The 22,556-nt window shown below is 50.8% G+C and overlaps 12 protein-coding genes across 12 annotated transcripts; 5 read left to right on the forward strand and 7 right to left on the reverse strand.

Annotated features, from left to right (window-relative positions):
- Positions 1–35: 35 nt before the first annotated feature.
- On the reverse strand, positions 36–2,305 carry EDD37DRAFT_639312 (permease for cytosine/purines, uracil, thiamine, allantoin-domain-containing protein). The gene is made up of 4 exons (XM_062817162.1): positions 1,753–2,305; positions 876–1,701; positions 464–825; positions 36–396 (listed from the first exon to the last, which is right to left on the reverse strand). Exons 1-4 carry the CDS (start codon positions 2,011–2,013, stop codon positions 268–270), a joined length of 1,578 nt encoding a protein of 525 aa, XP_062666814.1. The 5' UTR covers positions 2,014–2,305; the 3' UTR covers positions 36–267.
- Positions 2,306–2,401: 96 nt separating this feature from the next.
- EDD37DRAFT_697246 (fungal-specific transcription factor domain-containing protein) lies at positions 2,402–4,423 on the forward strand (the record flags this gene model as incomplete). Its single annotated transcript, XM_062820151.1, has 4 exons — positions 2,402–3,203; positions 3,256–3,542; positions 3,601–3,716; positions 3,769–4,423. Exons 1-4 carry the CDS (start codon positions 2,729–2,731, stop codon positions 4,421–4,423), a joined length of 1,533 nt encoding a protein of 510 aa, XP_062666815.1. The 5' UTR covers positions 2,402–2,728.
- A 40-nt stretch (positions 4,424–4,463) lies between these two features.
- EDD37DRAFT_595166 (putative adenosine deaminase) lies at positions 4,464–5,847 on the reverse strand. The gene is made up of 2 exons (XM_062814571.1): positions 5,206–5,847; positions 4,464–5,154 (listed from the first exon to the last, which is right to left on the reverse strand). Exons 1-2 carry the CDS (start codon positions 5,710–5,712, stop codon positions 4,507–4,509), a joined length of 1,155 nt encoding a protein of 384 aa, XP_062666816.1. The 5' UTR covers positions 5,713–5,847; the 3' UTR covers positions 4,464–4,506.
- A 572-nt stretch (positions 5,848–6,419) lies between these two features.
- EDD37DRAFT_138513 (pfkB family kinase) lies at positions 6,420–7,738 on the forward strand. Its single transcript, XM_062809519.1, has 5 exons — positions 6,420–6,543; positions 6,595–6,988; positions 7,035–7,255; positions 7,302–7,412; positions 7,464–7,738. The coding sequence occupies exons 1-5, from the start codon at positions 6,497–6,499 to the stop codon at positions 7,645–7,647; spliced, it is 957 nt and encodes a 318-aa protein (XP_062666817.1). The 5' UTR covers positions 6,420–6,496; the 3' UTR covers positions 7,648–7,738.
- Positions 7,739–7,801: 63 nt separating this feature from the next.
- On the forward strand, positions 7,802–11,063 carry EDD37DRAFT_138490 (uncharacterized protein). Its single transcript, XM_062809518.1, has 2 exons — positions 7,802–7,876; positions 7,937–11,063. Exon 2 carries the CDS (start codon positions 8,182–8,184, stop codon positions 10,879–10,881), a length of 2,700 nt encoding a protein of 899 aa, XP_062666818.1. The 5' UTR covers positions 7,802–7,876; positions 7,937–8,181; the 3' UTR covers positions 10,882–11,063.
- A 182-nt stretch (positions 11,064–11,245) lies between these two features.
- Positions 11,246–13,062, reverse strand: EDD37DRAFT_653243 (kinase-like domain-containing protein; the record flags this gene model as incomplete). The annotated part of the gene is made up of 3 exons (XM_062818540.1): positions 11,246–12,067; positions 12,148–12,693; positions 12,757–13,062. The coding sequence occupies 3 exons, from the start codon at positions 13,060–13,062 to the stop codon at positions 11,246–11,248; spliced, it is 1,674 nt and encodes a 557-aa protein (XP_062666819.1).
- A 442-nt stretch (positions 13,063–13,504) lies between these two features.
- On the reverse strand, positions 13,505–15,657 carry EDD37DRAFT_612392 (transcriptional adapter 3; the record flags this gene model as incomplete). The annotated part of the gene is made up of 3 exons (XM_062815352.1): positions 13,505–14,464; positions 14,514–15,019; positions 15,162–15,657. The coding sequence occupies 3 exons, from the start codon at positions 15,655–15,657 to the stop codon at positions 13,505–13,507; spliced, it is 1,962 nt and encodes a 653-aa protein (XP_062666820.1).
- A 559-nt stretch (positions 15,658–16,216) lies between these two features.
- Positions 16,217–18,167, forward strand: EDD37DRAFT_138664 (uncharacterized protein). The gene is made up of 5 exons (XM_062809521.1): positions 16,217–16,302; positions 16,359–16,377; positions 16,429–16,508; positions 16,561–17,974; positions 18,027–18,167. Exons 2-5 carry the CDS (start codon positions 16,374–16,376, stop codon positions 18,065–18,067), a joined length of 1,539 nt encoding a protein of 512 aa, XP_062666821.1. The 5' UTR covers positions 16,217–16,302; positions 16,359–16,373; the 3' UTR covers positions 18,068–18,167.
- Positions 18,136–19,336, reverse strand: EDD37DRAFT_673694 (FRG1-like family-domain-containing protein; the record flags this gene model as incomplete). The annotated part of the gene is made up of 1 exon (XM_062819485.1): positions 18,136–19,336. The coding sequence occupies one exon, from the start codon at positions 19,334–19,336 to the stop codon at positions 18,467–18,469; it is 870 nt and encodes a 289-aa protein (XP_062666822.1). The 3' UTR covers positions 18,136–18,466.
- Positions 19,337–19,676: 340 nt separating this feature from the next.
- On the reverse strand, positions 19,677–20,279 carry EDD37DRAFT_612395 (uncharacterized protein; the record flags this gene model as incomplete). Its single annotated transcript, XM_062815353.1, has 1 exon — positions 19,677–20,279. One exon carries the CDS (start codon positions 20,277–20,279, stop codon positions 19,677–19,679), a length of 603 nt encoding a protein of 200 aa, XP_062666823.1.
- Positions 20,280–20,474: 195 nt separating this feature from the next.
- EDD37DRAFT_138688 (uncharacterized protein) lies at positions 20,475–21,480 on the forward strand. Its single transcript, XM_062809522.1, has one exon. It carries the CDS (start codon positions 20,700–20,702, stop codon positions 21,435–21,437), a length of 738 nt encoding a protein of 245 aa, XP_062666824.1. The 5' UTR covers positions 20,475–20,699; the 3' UTR covers positions 21,438–21,480.
- EDD37DRAFT_138636 (ubiquinone biosynthesis monooxygenase Coq7) lies at positions 21,481–22,288 on the reverse strand. Its single transcript, XM_062809520.1, has one exon. It carries the CDS (start codon positions 22,232–22,234, stop codon positions 21,524–21,526), a length of 711 nt encoding a protein of 236 aa, XP_062666825.1. The 5' UTR covers positions 22,235–22,288; the 3' UTR covers positions 21,481–21,523.
- Positions 22,289–22,556: the final 268 nt, after the last annotated feature.

The raw sequence follows: 22,556 nt of genomic DNA on the forward strand, positions 1-22,556 counted from the left end.
TTCATACATACGGTATACAAGCATCATTTGATCGTCTACAATCATTGATAGATCTGATTTGTCGTACTCTGTATAGGATCTTGTCTGGCTATCTTGACCTTGGATTTGAATTGCAAGCTCTAAGTCCACTGAACCCTTGAGCTTATTGAAATATACTTAACGTCATACCTTGAATCTCCTTTCTCGAGCCTTCTTTCTTGAACACCTATAGCATCGTCATTGCAATTCTGCCGAGAGACACCATTAGAGGAAGCATCTCTGCACCGTTCATCGTCCTGTGAGCTTGATCTCAAAGTGTCGGAGAACAGGGTAAGCCAGACAAACAGCAACCAGTGTGATATAGTTCCCAAGATCGCCGCCATAGTCTCCAATTGCTTTAGCTGCCGGCCCAACGTACTGTTTTGGTCTGGTCAGCAACAACGCAATGAAAGTCGAAAGACAGAAGCCCAGTGGAATGACTTACCCAAGTCTGGTCCATGCCCAGGAAGCTGACACCGATGCCGAGAGCCAGACTCACGCAGGCTGCAATACCCAATGGCATCCGGTCGTAGTCCTGCCACCCAGCGAGATCGTAGCCACCATTACGAGGGCGGAACCAGAAGTTCTCGAATGCAAGGATAGAGCCAAAGCAAATTGTCCAGTATCCAAGTAGGGACAGGAAATCGGTCAGAATATCTACCAGATGCTCTCTTCCTCCCCAAGCCAGTGCCAGACTGATTGCAGCGAGGAGACTGTTCCACACAAATCGTGGAACTGCCATGAAGTACTTCCCCCATAGTTGAATTGACAAGGACGAAGAATAGTAGATGGCAGTCAGGTTAGCCACTGTGAGTAAATCAGCATCTGATAAAGTCTCCTCGAGATTGACAACTTACCCATTGACAGTGTGTATACGATGCAGACAAACTTGCTCCATCCAGAAGGCGACATCGTCGCCAAAATCAGTGCTCCTATACCTCCATCGTCGTAGGTATCCGCCATGGCCTGATTGGTGAGTATAATCCCTCCATAGAGATTTCCGAGGACAATGACGAAGATTGTGGGAACCGTCAAGCCAACCCAAGTCAGCCAGAAAACGAGCCACCTGCTGATATCTGCAGGATAGTGGACGTAGTAATCACCCGACATGGAACACCAGGCGGCTGCTGTACCAAATATCAGAGCAAAGTAGCTCAATGCTGCACCGGTCCTGGTTTCTCCGGAACTGTATGAGAGGGCTGGTGTGGGCGAATAGTATTTGGCTGATTGCCCGTACTCGACGCACATCAAAATTAGGATAAAGATCCAGGCCACCTGTTCGTATCGGTGAATAATGCGAAAACCTAAGAAGGAGATAACATAGGCCGTGACGCTGAGGATGATGATTCCAACTGCGATTGTGACTTTGCCTCCGCTGACGGCACTGATGAGTTGGCCTGCGACGATACAGGCGATGGTGCCAAAGCCAAGATTGACTATAATGTTGAGTAGACCGCACACTTTGGAGCCGAATATTCCAAAGGCGTATCTGGACACGGCGATTTGACGAAGACCTGTGGGAGCGCATAACGTTGCCGTGAAAGCAGGCACGATAGAGCCGATAGCTGATCCGAAGACAGTGATGATAATCGAATCGTTCACAGACAATCCATAGATGGGACCCAATAATCCCAGTGTTATGGTGCCAGGCGAGATCAGCATAGAAAACCAGAAGAACATCATCTGTGCCGCACTTGTAAGTATTTTTGAAGAGTCCGCAAGTGCTCAACATACATTAAAGATGCTTGGAGGCCGACGCTGATCTTCGGGAATGCGATCCGCGCCTGTTGTCTCGATACCGAGCTTGTTGTCGAGCCACGCCTCGATAGCTCTAAGCTTTCGCAGGATGGGGATCCGGTCACGCATTGCCATGACCTCCAGCTCCCCCTTACCACGAACAGGGGCAACATACTCGCCTGCTTGCAGAGACCCCTGTTCTTCGTCCGGGTGAGGCTCAAGCCCGGTTTTTGTCTCAGCGATGTTCTTTTCCGCCATTGTGATGATGGAAGTATCCGATGTCAACTCGAAAAATGCCAGTAGTTGGTAACGAGGGATGATTTGATGCCGCGAGAGATGATTCTGATAATCCAGGACGGGCCTTGCGTTTTATGTCTGAAAGTCTTCTAAGATAGCACATCTTCGTATGCAGATAAGACAGTACTCGGCATGATAGAGTCAGAAGGGTTCCCGTGTTGGTGACGAGAGGCCGGGCAGGTCCGATACACCATAAGAACGGCCCAGACGGTGGAAGAGAGATAACAGGGCATCATCGCAGTATACAAAGGTGTGAGATCTCCAACGGCAGAAATCCGTTTTCCAACACGATGGTTAAGTTCATGTCCGAACCTTCTTACGCTTGGCATGTCATCTACTAACAGCGTGGAGCAGACAGACTGAAATCGTGACCTGTTTCGGACTAGATCCAACGAGAACGTGGAGCAACCTCGATCTGGGGTCCGTCCCTGTTATCAGCGGTTTTTGTCAACCTCGACAATTGGCCCGGCTGTTCCATCAACCACCTCATGCGAACTCAACAAGATCGGAACTAGTCAGCATTGATTTGTCTCTAATTAGCGAGACTGTTCGAACCACGTCAATGGTACTCACCAGATTTTGGTGTCCCAAGCCTTGTGTGTGACACACACCCGCGAAAGGACTGATAAGCTACCAACTGAGCACTTCGGGACTGAAATTCTGTCCCTTTTGGGACATGGGTCGAAACAATCTATTCGGAATTGCCTGCAAAACATGCCGCCGTCGTGGGAGAAAATGTGATCGGAGCCTGCCGACATGCACGAATTGCAGCTTGAGGGGTGTCGAATGTGAAGGATATGTCTTACGTTGGGTCGATGCCAATGTCCGAGGACCTTCGGCTGGGCAGACACATACGACCCCTTTCCGTGAGAACGTCTTGCATGCTGCCCAGGAGCGGCCTACCCCAGGCGAGCTGAAGACCACACGTACTGGGCCTCGTAGAATAAAGGATACTCAGCACCCTCATCATGAAGCGAAGATTGTTTCGAATGCTGAGCCTCCAGGATATCATGCTTATGTCGCAGATTCCGAATGCTCTGGCACACATCATATCGACTTTGAGGATGTCTTCATCCTACGACGACAAAATTGGAGCGTCCTCGAGGTCGTGGGAACAGGTCGCGATGGTCTGGAAGGATTGGTCGATTATTGTAAAGAAACATCCGGACGTACTGTCAATGAGCTTTACTAACCATATCTTAGATGCCCGTGATATCAGTACAGCCTTCTATCTCGGCCAGGGCCCTGCTGAAACGCCTGACATTCGCCATATTCTGCCTATGGCCCGAAGCATTCCTTCGGTGAGATGTGCAGTGGCTGCCTCGGCTGCATGCCACCTAGCGAATCGGCTGGAAGACGACCATTTAAAGAGACAAAGTCTTCATCTGCGACTAAAAGCGACCGAACTCCTGAGAGCGAAGTTGAAAAGTGAAGGTGACTTGCCAGACCTAGCATGTTTGGCCTGTATGCTGCTACTCGCTCAGCTCGATGTACGTAACAACTACACCGCTGTATGGTATGTGGTCCCCTTGCTGAAAGCTGTGGTAGGTATGCTCCGGGGACTGTGTCGAATTTGGGACACACCTCAAAGCTGCGAGCACCTTTATCAAGTTGCGTGGGTCCGACGGGACAGAACGAGGTTTCATTGAGCAACGTATAGCATGGTGATGATCTTGCTACGCCATCGTGCAAAACTCCAAACTAACAAGGTTGCAGGCTTGACATTATGGGCGCAACTACAAGCTCGAGAATGCCGCATTGGTCCTCCGAAGACGTCAAGGCTACCCTGAACAAGTTCAGAACACCATCAGGAAGAGAATGGGGCTTTGATGTGTTCTACTGCCCCATTGATCTGTTCGAATGTATCGCCGATGTTACGGTGTTGTACAAATCACAGTCTAATCCACAAGACATAGATCATGATATCGTTGAAAAAGCCATACTACTCGGCATTGCTGTCAGAAACTGGGATGCGTCTACCAACGACTCCGATACCCGCCACCATATGGTCGAGGTATGGAGGTTGGGAATCTTGCTCTATCTGATTCGACTCTTCCAATTGCCCATCCACATCTTCAACACGCCAGAACTCATCGTTAGCATCTTTCATCATGCACGTGGGATTCCCTCCAAAACAAGCTGGAGCTACTCGACATCGTGGCCCTTATTCCAGGCTGGCTTACTTCTACCCCACAAGGAGTACCAGACCCAGAACTGGCTACGAAATGAACTGCATACGAATTTCCGAGCTCTTGGTTGTATTCACCAAAAGCTTGCCGCTGAAGCTTTGGAACAGGTCTGGAGGTCAGGTGAGGATGGGCTCTATGATCTTTCCGACGCCAATTTTCCAGAGCGCAAGCTTATACTCTAGCCATCTGAGGTATCTTTCGTATCAAAACTCAAGAAGTTCACTCGTGGAAACGCTGGTGAGGACCAGACTTTTGTTTACTATTTCTATTGAGTTGGGTAAAATCTCTCATAAACCACGTCTATCTCTTCCAGGATATCCTGTTTGACCACTGACTTCGCCCAAGAGATGTTGACAGCGTTTTTGGCTAGAACAATAACATCTTTGTCGTCGAAGCCGCACAGGTGTTTTACCAGTAAGAAGTTGTGCAAGATCCAGCAATCTTCCATATATGCTGGGTCGTCGCTGTTGATGGATATTTTGATGCCTGCATCGTATAGTTGACGAATCTTTGGCCCAAGCTCCACATACGTTTCGTGTCGTAGGTAAGACCAAGGGCAAATCGTCATGCCGACGTCCTGCTTCAAAATCAAGTCGATCAAATCCTGTTTTTCTGCGGCGTTGAGACCATGGTCGATACGGTCGAGTCCTTTGCCTGCAACCACACATGCAGCCTGCCTGATATGCTCATGTGTATTCTGTGAGCCGACGTCACAATGCATTGTGAGTTTAAAGCCATCACGTCTGGCCAGCGAGAAGACCTCTTCGAAAAGTGTGGGCGGTCGATCCATTTCGTTTGAGTCGAGCCCAATTCCCACAATGATATCGCGATAAGGCAGCGCAGCCTTGTAGTGTTCCATAGCCGACTCTGTGGAGAGATCTCGCAGAAAGCACATGATCCATGCTGATTTCACCTATTCTTCCGTCAGATCATGTCCAGGAGGTAGTCGAAGGACCATACATACATTTAGTTCTTCCTCCGCCTGTTTCGAAGCTTCCCTGAAACCGTCCATCATGACGTTCCAGGAGATTCCGCGGGTTGTGTGACCTTGGGGATCCCAGAAGATTTCGACGTAGCGAACGTTCATCGTTGCGGCATGCTCAAAATAATGCATGGCCAGATCAAAATAGTCTTCTTTCGTTTTGAGACATTCAAATCCTTCGAAATATGCCTCGAAGAATTGGAAGGTCTCTTCTTTATTGTTCTCCATGCGACTGGGATCTGGTCGAAGCAAGTCCATTGCAGCCTGTACTTCAGCCAGACTTTTAAGCTCCGGACCATTTTTGGCGATCCTCAGTTTGGTTCCATTCCGTTGAGTGAACTTCCATCTCAGCTCAGCGGTTATGGTGCCTTCGATATGGACGTGAAGCTCAACTTTGGGTACGTGAAGGGCGAATTTGTCGTCGGCAGCTAGTAAATCGTCTTTCAGCTTCTCTCGAAGGCCAACTCCAAGGGCTTCTTCAATGCCCATGTTTGCAAGATCGTATGTTCAGACCTCAAGAACTGCTAAGACTGGCATTGACTGAACTGTGGGAAATCCATAGCAAATATTCACCACTTGCGATAATTGACATCCAAATTCACCAAAGACGATACTGCGACTCTGTTGACAATGGAGTCATACTGTGGAGAGGCGACGAAGTAGTAAATTGGAGTTCTTCGGATCTAGTCCCAAGTAGGTCATGATTTCAGTCTCCGAGCTCTATTCGCAGAGGACAATGAATCTAGAAGAACCATTGATCAACTCATGATAGATAGCTATTATTCAACATGATTGCTATCTCAAGTCTACCGAAGGCCATGCTGATCCTGTCTTCTCAGATAGCGGGAACCGGCGTACGGCGTACAGCGAACAGCGTCGTGGGACGTTTTTCTGATAACGCTTCGTCGCACTTGATTTCCGCAAACTGTTGCGCACAGGATGGTGGTGGTACCGCCGGAGTTGATTATTCCGATTGCGAATTCATTTCGGTCAGCTTCCGACCGAAGACTGCTGGGGCTCAACGGTAGAAAGTACCTCGTAGAGGGCACGAAAGGGTCTGGCCGTCAAAGATCATTCTACCGAGATTCAGCGGTAGTTGTCTCTAGGTGCCTACGTACGGCTACGGTAGAGCATCTCTTCTGGAAGGAGCAAACCCGTAAAACGTCACAAACGCGCTTCCTCAACTTCTGCCTCGTTCTGTTCATTCATCAGATTCTGTCCAGCGACGCATAACAACAATCTACGCGAAGTCTTTAGGGCTGATGTGTCCAGTATGAAACTTGTAGGTGTCGGCGCGTGCTATCTGGACACCATCTTGAGGTTGCCTACTCTTCGATTCATGCCGGGCACAGGCTAAGACAATGCCTACAGCGTACCGTATTACCCATCCGAGGACGAGAAACTCAGAGCCACCACCATTGCTCACCGTCGTGGGGGCAATGTACCAAATGCATTGGAGGTCCTGCAGCAGCTGCCCAAACCAGATCATAAAAATGATCACTCACTCATCCTCTGCTCCGTCCTCCCGTCAGTCTCATCCGTGGGTGTACAAGAGATCAAGAAGTCGTTCGGTCCCAACGTAGATTTGTCGCATTGCCTACACCGAGAACAATGCCCGGAGCCCGCATCCAGCTACATCATCAAGAGTTGTTCCATCGACAGCAGAACGATCGTCAATTATAATGACTTACCTGAGATGACGCTTGCAGAATTCACAACCGTCGTCGGGAACATCGGAAAAGAAGCCAGTTGGTACCACTTTGAAGTACGACTATCACTTTGGCATCGCTCCAACGCTGACATACTTTCAGGGTAGGAACCCGGATGTCACCCTCCAGTGTATGCAGTACCTTCGTCGGGCCTATTCAAATGTCACCATAAGCGTGGAGATCGAGAAGCCTGGACGCATTGGTCTGGAGGAGATGGCTGCAGAGGCTGACGTGGTCTTCTACTCCAAGAGCTGGGCCTTTGAACGTGGGTATCAGGACGCTGCTTCTTGCCTGAAAGCACAAGCAGATGTTGCTATACGAGCGTAAGTTTGTTCACCACGATTCCACGTAGCTAACACGGTTATTCAGGACTTTCCTATTCTGCACATGGGGTGAGGACGGATCCGCGGCTTTTGACATCAAAGAACAAGAGCTTCATCTTCAGCATGCATTTCCAGCCGTATCGCCAGGAGTCGTTGAGTACGCCCACCAGCTTCCTATCTCTTACCTTGGAATGCTGATATCGTCCAGTCCCATAGGAGCGGGTGACACATTCATCGCGGGGATCCTGTACGGGCTTCTTTGGCACAGCGATGACTGGGACATGGTGCGGAAGCTCGCGTTTGCAAATGAGCTCGCCAGTCGTAAGGTCTGCCGCAAGGGCTTTGGAGGTTTGGGCAGTACCATGCGTACTTTTGGGTTCAACCCACCTTGATCGAGATCCAGTGCATCGGTACGATCGCTCTATCATACGACGTCCTTGAACGGACACTATGATCAGACTCGATGGTCTAAAGTTGTCCGGATTGAGGCGACCAAATGTGCTGCTCCTGGAAGAGCACAATACGACAAGGATTTAGTGCATTGGTGCATATGCCAAGCTGAGGAGTTTTGGAGATGACTTCGGTGGTGAAAGACTGCAGGGCAAGTTGGGAGTACTGTATGTACGTACCCGACATCCTGGAAAGATGTCCTTTACGAGCAACTGATCATTCACTGGTTAGCTCTACTTCACCTGCACCTTCACTTTCAGCTCATCTTTTGCCGAATTTCTCCACCGACTGACCAGTATCTACTCCTGATGGTTTGCACCTATCTTCGTCAGCTTTGTGTTTCCAACCTCTCAACAATTTCATGCCGATCTTACAGCCTGGGTCTGAGTCCACACCCTCTCGGGCCGGCGGCGACACCGCTACAGAGCACATCACTTGAATAATTTCTCACCAGACCAGCCGAGCAAATCACCAAGATGCTTCCTGAATACCTTACCACGAGCTATCGCCGATGTAAGCAAGACGCTGATTACCTTGCAACCTGGCTTGCGACGACTGCGAAACAATGCGGCCATGTCATCAATTCACGTCAGGCTGCACCTCCTTCAACGGAAAAGTCTCAAAAGCTGAAGGGGCGGGCAAGAACACTGGCAAGACGTGCCGCACGAGAATATGGGGGCTCTACCACCACTGTCGGTCAAAACGATGGCATGAAGAAGCAGACATACACAGTGGCGATCAAGGAATTTGTACCTATGGCACGCCGCGTCGCCGTATGTGTGAAACCGGTCATCAAGAATCCTAGGCGATTCGCCAATGTGCTGGAGCGAGCTATATCTTTGCGGAAACGGATTAGCGCAGCCGTCATTGATGGACAAACCCCAGCAATACCACGAAACGCCGACGACCAGTGCTCTGACTTGCAGCACTCTTACTTTATCAACATTCTGGAGCAAGTGCGAGACATACTGGGAATCGGTGTGCCTGTACGTTCGGAGACCGATGCAATGGGCCAAGGCTCCTGCAATACCGACAGCAAGCCTGAGATTGACTTTGTGAATCTATTCGAGTGTCTCGATATCGAGGAACCTGCCGAAGAGCTTGAGAATCAAGATAAAGCACCTGCAGGTAGAACAAAACAGCCTCCACAAGAGCTGAGTGTTTTGTACACGACGGAGACGGTCTCAGACTGCTATGAGTCCTTCTTCGCCTTCGCTTGTCTACTCCGCGACTTGAAGCAGATGAGAGATACCGTCAACCAAACCTGGATCGGCTTCAAGACTCACAAGTATGACGTCGTCACAGCGGCTTTGACAGCTAATGCTGCAATGGAGCTGGCGCGTCGCTTGGAAGAGGATATGGATGAGTTTTCTGCAAATGGTGGCCCTGGTTTCTTCCTGGAGGCTTTCCACTGTGCTGGTTGGGCTCAGCTTCGGGCGCTCTCAATAGCGTCGTGTCTATCCGGCGAAGAGGTTGAAGCTGCAGGTTGCAGATTGGGTACGGACCTGTTCTGGTCAACATACGAGCGGCTGCAATGGTATGTCGGCACGATCGCGGAGAATTCAGTCGCCGACCGAAAGAAGACGATAGTTTATACTTCTCCTGGCCAGCATGGTAGATATGAACCTCTACGCGACCGCTCGAAAATGTCACTCGGCGAAAGAGTCCAAGAAGATCACTTTCTGCTTGGGGATATTTTCCCAGATCTCAGCATATGGGCGCTTTTGAGGCGAGAGATGGACATTCCTGGCGATGATGAATTCACCCGCGGGTTCTGCCAAGTGTGCGAGACTGGTGAAGTCCCACTCTGGTTCGTCTTTGCTTCTCAGATCTTCCTAGATGTCCATCACATTCTTCGTGAGAAGGTCGAACTAGGATACGAGATTCTCATAGTTGTGGGCGGACAGATTGGAAAGTCCATCATCGACAATTTCAAATACCAGGAAGAGGTCTTGCAGCAGAAACTTCCGACCGACATCGATAGGGGATTCACCGCATTGCTGAAATTCGTCGAGACGCTTGGTCGACTTGATCCTATCGAGGACTTTCACGCCCGGTGTGTTGAGCATATGCCACAGCTCTCGCGTCTCAACGTGGAGAAGAATCATATGCTAAAGATACATCCAATACTGTGTGGCTTGAAGGTATTCACTCTGAGAGCACAATATCGCGAATTTTCTCTTCAACTGGCCAATTCTCAGCCGCATATACTTGCCTGCGCACACCTCCACAATGCATTGTACCGTGAAGGTCTTGTGTATGACCAGTGGAAGGACATTATCTTTTTCATGACCTCGCAAGACAGGGACTGCCTCTTTGCTGGAAGTCCTCCAACAGAAGCAATCGATTACCACAGTCGCTACAGTCTTGCTGTCTCAGGCCATTCTGCGTCGAATTATGCAAGAAATAGGAGAAGACCTGACAATGTTGTCATGTCGGCAACAGGTCACCGGAAGATACAATCTCAAATTCCGATACTCGACATGTTCATCAACCGGTATTGCGAGGACAAATACACGAATCTGGCCCCACAGGACGTCATACAGATCTTGGGAGCAAGCAGGTGGGCTTCGACAGTTTTGACCAAGGAGCAGGCTGAAAACTGGCCTTCGGCACCGCTTGCCAGGGGTCGCAATATGGAAGTTCACATGCTGGTACCAAAGTCGGGCCAGAACCCATTTGAGCATCAGTCTCCCCTGGACCAGAAGTCGAGTGTCTCTGAGCTTCTGCGCACCCTACGTGGCTCACTTCATTCAGAGAATGTGTCCATGTCGTTCGATTACTTGCAAATGCACCACCATTCGACACAGCTGTTGCAGGCCATTAGTGATGAGACTCGAGATGTTGTGCGGGACTCACTTGGTCAGACATTCACAGGTCGTAGAGCTCCTTTGGAGTTGGTGGCATCCATTCTGGCCTGCACATCTGCAACGAGTCGAGGTGCTCGCAACGTTGGCCTCCCAGACTCAATGGTAGACTACCGTGCTATTGCTAGGCAGTTGCTTATCTCTGCGGCACAGCAGGTGAAGAACCTGACAGGAGAGACTGTTGAGACTGTTATAGGAGCAAAGCACAAGCGCGGTGAAGCGGTCATGGCCTTTATGAAATTTATCAACCGGATTGACTACATCGTTGATTCAGAGGATCCTTGGTTTACAGGCGTAGTGAAGGTTTGATTGTGCTGCAGCGGATCTTGACGGCGGTCGTCTACGGCAGCTATTGGTCCGGAGGAGTGCTGAACAGAAACTTGGTCGCAAGACCATGGAACTCAGCCAGGCAGGATTGGATATCACTGGATCAGTGAGAAGTTGCACTCGGTTCACAGAACGTAGATAAGGGGGCATGCTGAGTGGCATGCTGAGTGGCATTCTTGACACTCCCTCTTACTTGGCCGAGGGGCTCCTTCTAAGATCACATAGATGGATCAAAGATTGTGTGCACAGCGCAACTCATAGGTTCTTCGTCAACATGTGCTCCTCGAGTTGTTTCCATGGTGAGAGTCAGAGCCCCATAGCTGCAGGTCGAGAATTCCTTAACTCCTTAGCCTCTCCGGTATTTATTTCGTATCTGCTGCCGCTTTCGACTCGGTCCATCTTGTCCGTCCGCTGCACTTGGCGGTCGAATCTCTTCGAACGCTGCCGATGCGGTCCGCTTTCGGGAATGCGTATACTGCGAAGAAGTCGTCGGTGCCTGCTCTCTCTGTTCCTGCACGGCAGCCGCCCATCTCTCCTGTACCCGCTCACGCAGCGCGTCCGGCCAGTTTGGATTCGCAGGCAAGCTCTCTGGGGGGTTCGGCGGACACGGCACATCCCAATCCTTCGGAATCCAAAGCAAATGCTCGGCGAATGAGCGCCAGAACGTCTCATCTTTTTCGAAGTTTGCGCCTCCGTCAGGTAGATTGCCCATCTCGCCTGGCCCACACGCAACGATGAGGCGCTCTCGCCGACCCTCCGTGCCCAGCTGAGCGGTCTCACGGTCCTGGCACTGAGACAGACCCCGCTCGGCATCCCTACGTAAGGTCTGTGGGCTTGGTCGATCTTGAGGACGTATTCTCAAGCAAGCCTGGACAAGACTCAGTAGTTCCGGACTATACTGGCGCGTCACGCCCGGATCGAACCGTTTGATAATGTTCGTGCCGTCAAATGTGCGCCGCGCCAAAGGCGTACCCATCAGGAGATCGTTGACGCGCTCGCTAAGGTCGTCAATCTCGTTCATCGTTATCATCGAGTACATTACCGCGCCAACAGCCCAGAGATTGGCTTGTGCGAGGATCTTGTGCTGATCGCGCTGTATGGTGCTGCTCGTGCCGGGTTGGTGGAAGTAGTATTTTCGGTAGTCTTGCATGAAGGAGGTGCGTTGTTCCTTTTCATCAATCAGTGCAAGGCCAGCACGAGGATGGGAGACACGAAGGACCCTGGTATTTATACAGGGGGAGAACTTACAGGTGGATACCACGCTCTACTTCCGACCTGCAGAAAACGCGCTTGATTCCGCAATGCCTCGTTGGGAGCGGTGATGATGGATAGGCCGAAGTCCGCGAACTTGGGAATGGGATACCATTTGCGTTGGCTGTCCTTGGTCATATTAGAACCTAGAAGGATGTTTTCCGTCTTGATGTCATTGTGCAAAAGGTATCCGTCAGGCATACTTTGTCCAAAACGACTTGATGCGAGGTTCTTGAATGGTCCGGACCCAAATCTTGCACAGCCTTCTGCTAGGGAGGAGAATACGTGCCAGAGGAATAACTCGGGGAGATACGTGTTCCAAGCCTTGTACTTCAGCCGCAGCGTCTCGAGGGTTTCATACCGGCAAAATTCGAAGTAATAGCGAGCGTAGTCGCCACTGACGTTGAACTGGCGTAGTCGCACGATGCTGTCTGTCTTCCAGTCGTTGGTTTGTGCCATAATCGCCGCCTCATGCGTGAGGTCGACTTTCGCTTTATGCACCAGGGAGTTTGGGTTGAGGTCGGCGACCTTCAATGCGAATTCCTAACTGTGGTCAAAATCTCAAGCATTGCACGTAAACATGAAAAGAGGGAGATAAATGCTTACATCGACGACTTTCTGGGTTTCGTCGACTTTAACGAACAATGCCGCAGCACCGTATGAGCCCTTGCCGAGAGGTCGCTCGAAGCTCCATTCCTGGTCATCTGGGAGACTGATGTCGCGGGAGAAGAGATGCCAGAACCGAGCCCCAATTGGCTTTACCTTGCCTTGTGCATCGATTTCGGTCCATTGGAAGAAGTGCTTGATGGGAGAGGATGGTATTGCTTGTCGTGCGCTTGTCGATGTCGTGAACGTTTGCTTGTGGGATGGTTCCCAATCAACCTGGAAATCGTCGAGGCCTTGCTGAGGCATGTTAATATGTCAGCATCGGTCGTCACGCAACATTGGTCAAGTACAAGCATGCCGTTCATAATGCACGAACGAAGATCTGCTAATAGCATTTGGCGGATTGCATTGACTTTGTAATAGTTCTTGGTATCATACAATGAATGAACGTTGCCGCATCCGGAGCAACTCGAGGTCATTATGCTTTCAGCACCATGACGTTCAGTCACCACACCTTAGACTTGCAGCCTTTGTCGAGCCAACAATGAATTTCGAGTGCGCTTTGATGGTCCATCCCAATCTTCTCAATGTAGCACGATGCAGCAATATCCAGCATTCTTGACGGCCAACCAGAGGTCACGTGGGTTGGCGGTCGCTTGCTGACTAATCAAGGTTTTTGTGTCTGCCGCACGGTCTCGCAGACAATGATGGTTCATCGTCGAACACTTCCAATGTTGCAGTTCTCGACTCATTCCGCTTCTTCCTCGAGGGCTTCCAGCTCGGCCTTTTCGTAACTCTCCATGACTTTTGACTCCCAGATGGTCGTGTCTTTTTCTGGAATGCCATGTTTCATATCCTTGAAAACAGGTCCAATACAAGTCTCCCATCGCTTTCTTCTATCCATCAACATCCTGGCACTGTCGCCAATATCCCGAGCTCGACTCAGACTGAGCGCAGTACCTGGTCCAGCACCACCAGGACGAGGCTTAGCTCCCGGTCCACCCTTCTTAGTCTTTCCAAGAGTTCTGGTGCGCTTAAGATAGGCTTGTTGAACTTGGCTGTCAAGATCTTCGTGGATAGTGCTGTATTCCTGGTATGCGAGACGTTCTTTGGCCAAGCCAAGCAGGCGAGCTTTGCGAGCGCCATTGGTGATCATAACTCGACGGAGTTCTGCCTGCAATAGCCGCAGCCGCTCACTAATATCGTCGTCGTGATGAGCATCATAATCGGGATTCTCATCCTGTCCGAGCAAGCCGAGATGCCGTAACTCGCCCTTGATCCGATCTTCGGTCTGGACGTAGTCTAGACGCTGCGAGTTGGATGCCTTTGATCCCGCTAGGTCCGCAATAGCCGCCGCAGGTGCCAAGGGCTTTTCAGATGGGTCGTGACCGTTCATGAGACCGTCCAAATCCATAGTATCGTTACCATCCGCATTGAATGCATTTTCGCCGATTCCATTCATATCGGCAAGGGGGGTTCGATGTTCAAACTTGAGCAATGAAAGCAAGCGGCTCGCCAAAGGTCCAGCTGAGACCTGGTCGGTCGCGAGGTTGTCGTCGCTAATTTGTTCCATGCTGCCTCTGGGGTTGTTTCCCGGGAATTTATCACTGCCACCATCAACAACCACAGTGCCATCTTCTTCGGCCCAGATTTCTTGGTATGAACGCTTGCCACGCGGTACGGCTAGGAAAGGGGTTGTACGATCACCCTAGAGACAGGTCAGTAAGCTTGACTGGATATTGAGGTTTACTGCTCACGCGTTCTCTGAGGAAAGCCATGTCTTCTTCAATCAGTGGTCGGACGTATGGTTCCACAAAAGTAAGGAATGTGTTGGCAGAGACCTGGTTAGTAGGCTTTGCATTGCTGAAGTCTTTGTCAGGTGGTGTGCCAGCCATTTCGTCCTTGAGATCTCTGGTTGGAAAAGATGTGACGCCGTAAATCTCCTTCCTCTCTTCATCCGACATTCCAGGCGTAACGTCCCGAATGTGGTAGATGACAGGATCAGGTGCTAGAGGGTCAGGAAAGAATCCTTGCTGCGGTATCCGAGGTTGCCTATGTATCACACGATTTTCTTCACCGTCAGACATGGAAACATCGGTCTTTGTCGGAGAGGCGTGAGCACTGGCAGCTGCAGCGTCCGGAGAATCCGCGACTTCTGACAATGATGATGTACCAGGGCTGAGCTTTGTTTTCTTGGACGGAGATGGGCTATCGACTGGTCCAGGAGTGCCTGTCGACCGCATCTTGATCTTGGAAGGTTCATCTGCAATTCCTGTCAGTGTATGGTCCCACGAGGCAATGGCCGCAATCGTAGTCGCATCCTGCTTCGCCAAGCGGCACTCAAAAGGCGGCTATGGCTGTACGAGGTGCGGCGAGGTGATGCTTGTAAATGCGACAATACATACCTTCACGTTTGATCTCAACGCTGTCAAATGTCTCCGGTCTATCCTTGCGCTTTTTTGCCTTTGGATTCTTTTGGGATTGTGACTCCTCCTTACGAGCCTTTGTACGACGTGCTTGTTCAGCCTGGCGTTCACGCTCTTGGTGGTCCGAATCTATTTCCTTCTTCTGTTCATGGATCAAGCGGATGGCCCTCTCGCAGGACTCGGCGCGTTTCTCCGCAGAATCACTCAAGTGCTTCAACTGGTCAATGAGGTCGTGCAATGACTTGGGCTCGAACTTCGTTCCATGCGTCTCAAGGTAATCGATAACCTCGCCATAGTTTGGTTTCGGCGACACGATGAGGTGTTTTGTTTCCAATTCCAAAAGTGGTGTCGTGGTTGGCCCCGACGGGGCGGCGCCAGCGCTCAACACGGAACTAGGCGTTGTGTTTCGACTTCGTGAACGTCGCGCATCAACTTTCTTTCCCTTGCTCTTACTGGCGCTCCCGAGAGGAGGCATTGCGCAGTGAAGTCGCGAAGATGGGGGGTGTTGTCGGCAATGGTAGGTGACGGCTCGTCGTTCGATGAGTCGCGAGGGTACTCAAATCGTGTGGCGACGAGAAATAGGAGATGAGGAAAGTTCACCACTCAGCCCGGGAAGCACAGTGGACGACTCCCCTTCTCGACTCCTGACAGATACAATATCGACGGCGATGCTGCTCCTAGGTCGCGCCGTGATATTGATGAAGCGCAGTTCGAAGTCATCATAGGCGCCTAACCACGTGAATCCTCGGCAAAGATGCCCGGCCCGGCTACTCTTTATTGGGTTAGTTCGACCCCTCAAAACAGGGGATGTGGATCCTTGAAACTTGGCCACTGACGCTCATCTTGATTGAGCGGAGGAGATGGTGCCAGTGGGTGGCTGGCTTTCCAAACTTGACGTTAGCCGCTCTTCCGCTGGCAATCACGCAGATCATTGATCCTCTCTCTCTCTACAACAATCACCGCTGTCACTATTTCACTAATTTGTTCTCAGTCGCGCAGTCTCCTGGCCGTACTTAGGAGATACTCATCCTAGGCTATTCTTCTACGGCCACAATGGGCTGCTGCAGGTGCTGACCAGGACCCGACCATTCCGGTACCACGGCTGTCCGCAGCATACCATGTACTCGCCCGCTCGTACTACCGGATTTAATTGAACACACATTGATTCTCCGCTAGAATCGACCAGCAGCAATGTGTGAGTTCGAGTACACTCATGAGTCCCAGCTATCATCTGACATCGTCTTAGCGGCACAAGATTTCGACGTCATTGCGGCTGTTGTGACCGACACTCAGTTTAATCCTACCGAGGGCATTCAGATAGTAAATGTGAGAAAGAGAATGGGCATAACTTTGAACATGGGCAGGCTGACTCCAGAAGACATCCTATGGTTTCGCGTTGAGCGCGTCCAACCTGGTTCGCACGTTGTCGCCCAATAATCCCAATGGCTATGGCAGCATTCAGGGCTTGCTCTATGTTCCAGACCTCTCTTCTTCGAGTTCCTGTAATAACTCCACCAAGTCCCTCATACCTTCAAATGTCACCACGCTGGCCGACATCCCCCAGAGCGGCTATCCACTAATCGGCCTGGCACCATGGACACAAATATCCTGCGTGGAAGCTTACTTGTCTGCCATGGAATCTGACGGCGTCCGAGGAGGCATTTTCTTTCATCCTGGTAACGACAGTGACCAGCCTCCACCCGTCAGTGATCCATCCTGGAGCCTCGAGGATGGCGGTCAGTGGAAGTCTGACAACCCATATCCTGTATATGCCATTCCTGGAATGTTGGGCGCTTTCCTCCTTGAGGAATTGGCGCAATACTCAGGAAACTTGTCTCAAGTGCCCTATGGCCCAGAATTGGCCAAGATCTACAGCTCATCAGACCTGATCAGGCTGGTCGGAAGATTGGATGTGGACACTACCAGCGGGATACCCTCTTTATGGGTATTTTTGATTATCGTTCTGGCAATCCTTCTGGCCGTGGTTTTCATCACGTCCATCATCATGCATATAATACAGCGAAAGCAGAGACGACATCTTCAGCGAAGAGTCGCCAACGGCGAGGTCGACCTAGAAGCTTTGGGGATTAAGCGACTCAACGTACCGCAAGATGTCCTAGATATAATGCCCCAGTACACATATTCTAGTACCGAGATCAACGAGAAGGGCGCGATCGATCAAGAGAAATCCATTCAACCTAGCGAGAAGGAACCAGCTGTATTGGGCAACCCGCTACGAAAGGCGATCTTCAACCAGCCGACATGTCCCATCTGTCTCGACGATTTTGTGCACGGTGACACCATCGTGCGCGAACTCCCATGCAAACACATCTACCACCCGGAATGCATTGACCCTTTTCTCCGACAAAACAGTTCATTATGTCCGATGTGCAAGAAATCCGTGCTCCCTGCTGGATACTGCCCTGTGCAGGTTACGAACCTCATGGTTAGAAGAGAGAGATTGCTCCGCAGAACCGGACGGCGAACTACGCCGGAAAATGGAAGACTTGCTGCGCCAGTGGCTGCATTGAACCGGAGGGTCCGACGTCTTACGGTTGATCACCACGGCCAGCAACTTGAGGCGCCAATCGTGGATGTAACGGCAGCCGAATTGCGTGCCCTCCCACAAAGATCACACGTACACAATGAGGATGAAGTGCCGACAGATGTCCGCGTGCAAGGCACCACCGCCAGGCGAGCTTGGCGAAGAGAACAACTTGCGAGGCAGCAGGCGCGCGACTACAGCCACCAAGCCGAAGAGGCGCGCGTGACTGACATTTCGAGGCCATTGTGTAAGTTGGTTTGTTCTCTAGAGGCGTAACACGGGCGCTAACTTTCTGCCAGGGCGCCGAATTGTCGGTCGTGTCATCCCAAGGTTGGACTGACAAAGGATATCATGATATGTGGTCTGAGCTGGGTTTTGCATAGCGTGGCGTCTGCTGAGGAGTATGACTGAATGTCAAAAGTGACCTTGTGAAGACAGCGATTTTTCTGGAGCTGTTTGAGCCATCTATCCATCATCATGAAGAGATGGATGAGACGCAATCTCATTCATCGTCAATCATGCTTGTAGAGCTTCCATCTGTTATCGGCGCTCCCCCCACACTGTCATTGCAATGTCGAGCTGGGTAGTCTCTTGTCCGTGATGACTCGACTCGGCATCCGTACTTGCAGTGAATGCGGACAGAAATCGTGCATCCCTCTCTGCATGTGATTCTCCTGTCTTGGGTGATGCTGCTGACAGCTCGATCGAATGCGTTCTTTCAGTTCCACGACAGTGCATCTCAACTACTAGCGAATTTATCATGCTTGCCCTTGACTCTCACATCAAGTACCTCCTCATGATACGTCCCATCCTTCTTCGCGCGCTTCAGCCTCCTGACCTCGTCGTCGTCCAGACTCCTTCCGATAACGCGCTCGAGCTCATGCCGGCTGACCTTTTCTTTCGCTTTTGTCTCCTTATTCTGTTGTACCGTCGGCTTGAACTGCGCCTGCATCTTGATAATGATATGTGTAGAAGGGTCGTCTGCTTCGCCGTCACCCCGTAATGATACCGACACTTGCTTTCTTGTGTCGCTCTCTTCATCATCCTCGTCGTGTTTCGCAGTCGCACTTCCGGTCACTGTTGCGCTGAGATATCGCCTTTCGTCAGGCTTGGATGCTGATGTGCGTAGTCTCCAGCGCTGTCTGCCTTCACTCTCAAATGCTTCCACCACGAATCCCTCTTCTGGCCCTCTTGCCTCTCGCCGCGCACCGAGAACACCTAGACTATCGCACGACAGGAAGCCGCCGTGGCTGCCCTTCAAGTTGATCATCCCAGCCGTCCCAGCGACAGAGCTGGTTACCCAGACTTGCCTCACATCATGCGGTTCTGCGGTCTCGGCGTGCGATTCGACGATGTTCTCGATTGGGGAGGCGAATACATTGCCGTGTGCATCGGCTGCAAGACACGTCGGTGGTGCGGTGGGTAGGACTAGAATCGTTGGGCCAGAGAGGTCGGAGGGCTGATCGGCGGTCGTCCAGATGTCGTCTTCGGTACTTTGATCTACGTTGTCAGAGTGGACGAGCGCTTTGCTGTTCCTCTCGTCGTCGGTGCGGTGCTTGCGCTTCTTGGGCTTTTTGTCGCCTTTGAACATAAGTGGTTTCACGGGCATGGCTGGGTGGTGTGCATGGGAGGATGGGAGGTTGCAGTGAAGTCCAAAAAAATGTCAAAGATATAAAAGTTGACGAGGCTGAATCTCCTCCGCTTTCCCCAAATTTTGACCTGCGGGTTTTGTCCTCAGGAGTAACTCGAGATGAAATCGTGGAATTAGTTACGCCTTTGACTGGCAATGCACGGCGCAGAGGTTTTTCCATTCAAGAGCTCATTTCGTTGCCATCTATGAATAGTACAACGACTTGTCCTTTGGCAGACGCATACAATGTCCATAATAATTACCAAGTTGAAAGCGCAATCCATCACGGTGAGATCGGTAGCTTCTCGCCACCGCCAGATCAACCTCCAGCACGATTTTCATTCTCATTCTCATTCTCATTCTCAGCAGATTCTTCGTCCATCAAACGGGTTGCCATCTTCCAAGCATTGTGTCTCAAAATGTCGAGCTGCTCTTCTTTGTCCCTCATATCTCGGTGCAGGTTCCTCAATTTGGCATCACTGTCCATAGCAGCCTCCAACCTTGCTACTTCTAAACGTGCTTCATTTTGTATCTCTTTTGACTTTGTGGCCACTAGCTTGATGACAGCAGTGCACCACCGACATTTGGCCACTTCGCATACCACCTCGCTTGTAACGAACGCAACCATGGTGCCTTCGGTGGAAGATCGTCCTAGTCGGACGTTTAGTTTGTTTTCTTCATGTTGTTCTGTTTCGAGGGCGTTCCTGGAGCGAGTCGTGAAAACATGTTCGGGTGAGGAGGTGGATGGCGATTTGGAAACGTCTCTCGGATGTTCGACAACAAGGTTCCCACAGCTGAGGCGACCCCATGGCTTCGGTTTATCGCAATGCTCCCATTCACTGGCTTTGGTAGGCAGGAAGATCAGAGCCGCGACAGGATCTTTGTTGGGATAGGGACATATGTCAAGCTTGAAGTAGCACATGATGAATTCGAGTTCTAGGTGTAGATTGGGGTCGCAATTGAGGAGGAGATATGCAGGAAATGTCTACCTTCTATCTCAGAGTAAGAGAAGAGGTCATTTATACCTGGGGTGAGTCAGGCAGTAACTGTGACCGTGACACACGCCGGGAATTGCCGGAGGTATTGATCTTGCTGGCATGTTTCTGTTGGAGTGAATTGATTGTTCAAGCACATGTCCGCAGGCAGACCGGAGGCCTCAGTCCCAAGAAGTCTCACTTACAAAGAGGCAGCCACGATCTGCTTTCAGTCTAAGCTTTCTCGCCTCTTTCCAAGACATCGGCATTCACATTGATTGAGACACATCCTTCGTCAAGAGCATGCATACCTCGTCGTTCTCGTTGCTGAGGAAGTTTCTGGGGCACAGCCAAACAGCTCCTTTTCGATGTTATCAAAAAGTCATTTCGTACTATTCCCACATCAGAGTACCGGCATTGCCTCTCTACGAAAGCTGCGGAGAGTGCAAGACCCATTGGCGACCACATTTACCACAAATCCCACCAAGTGCATTGGCACCAAACTCCATTCGGGCCACCGGCAGGTTCAGCATCGCTTTTGCAAGATCCAGTCGCACATTCCAATTCCTCCATCACACAAAGCACCTGGAACCCCTGTTCTCCAGTATTTCCAGCTTTCGGGTTTCAAGTTGTCCCAGGCTCCACTGTGTGGTACTGTGGTAGAGCTTGAAGCAGCAATGTGTCGTCTGATCAAGGTTACGCACTTTGGATGCGATAACAGCCATTCTGAATATGTGCTGACCCGCTGTAAAGCTGGGTATGAGTATGTCTTGAATATGCCAATCACGGGTGGGTGCAAAGGGACGGTTGAGGTGGAGGACTGGGTGATGTCTCCCTGTCGCTTTTGCAAAGAATACTCCGAGAGGCCAGTCAGCGGCCGTGGTCGGGCATTGTCTCTGCAAGCAGACGAACTGCCTGACGACAAGGACAGTCCGATGACGGGTTCGGGTTATGACAAGGGGGCAATGCTCAAGGCAAAGATGTCACTCGACTCGAGCCTTTGCACCAAGACCGAATCTCCTTCAGAGATGCCAGCCCCGTTGAATCTCGCAATACGCAGCCGAGCTGCAGCCGATTCATCGCATCGTGGTCAAACCAGACCATGACGGACAGCAAACTTCTACAGAGATTTGCAACGCCCTCGCGTGAGGTGGGCTTGGCCGTGTTGCGTGGCGCGAGAACTGGAATCTCTTCATACACGTTCGGTGATCCAGATCGCACCTTTGCAGCCATATCGAATGACGTCGGTCAGTGGTTGGTACGGCTGAGCTTCTTTTGCATCATTTTCGACAGCATGATCCAAATGCTCCAGCTCCTCGTCACGTATTCTCTTGATATCATCAATCAGGACTTTCAGCTCCGGGTCCAGCTCTTCTCCCCTAGCCTTGAGCTCCTGGATCCACTTGAACATCTCCCGTACCTGCTCATTGTAATGATCTCCGATCTCTGTCTCCACGGCTTCTGTGCAGGCCATTGCAGCTTCTCTTCCCATCATGCCCGTTGTCCAGCCCAATACAGTCGCAGCAGCTTGCCATACCGGATACATGGCAGTAGGCCTGATTCGGTGTTTGGCAAGCAGTCCATTGAAAGTCTTGAAATGGCCAGCTTCTTGATCGTACATGTGTTTCATAAGTGGGCGCAGTTGTGGATGTGCTTTCACAACGGGTGGTGTTTGAGCCTTGTAGATCAATACTGCGGCTAGCTCCCCGGCCTGGTTCACTCGGAGTGCACTGTCAAGGAAGCGTCTCTGCTCTTCCGAAAGGACGGCTCGGGGAGGTTTCTCGGATGGTTCGGAGGGTGTTATGTTTTGCGACGATATGTGTCGTGCTGGATACAGAAATTGATATTGCACTAAGGGCTTTGTGCACCTGATTCGGGTCAGGACACTTCTTGAAGACCGCATTCTGTAAAGCCTCTTAAAATATGATAGATTCACAAAGATGGGAGAGGATAAATAAGAAGCATGTTGATGATGTACTATAGATTATTTGTCCAATCATAGTCTACAAGGCTGGGTCACCGAGTCAGGAACACAGCCTTGCCAAGGGCATATGAATCGTTGTTATATGTCTTTCTTGCGCCCTCTGGAAATTCAACAACATGTCCCATTCACATCATTTATACCATCTCCGTTGTACACAGAGGCGACTCTACGGTCGCACCATCAGACTGACTCACTTGAGAAGTCCCTGCTTGGCATTTGTTTGCTGCTGTCCGCCTTGAGC

This window comes from Exophiala viscosa (assembly GCF_022695815.1).
Source record: "Exophiala viscosa unplaced genomic scaffold EDD37scaffold_11, whole genome shotgun sequence".
NCBI classification, from domain to species: domain Eukaryota; kingdom Fungi; phylum Ascomycota; class Eurotiomycetes; order Chaetothyriales; family Herpotrichiellaceae; genus Exophiala; species Exophiala viscosa.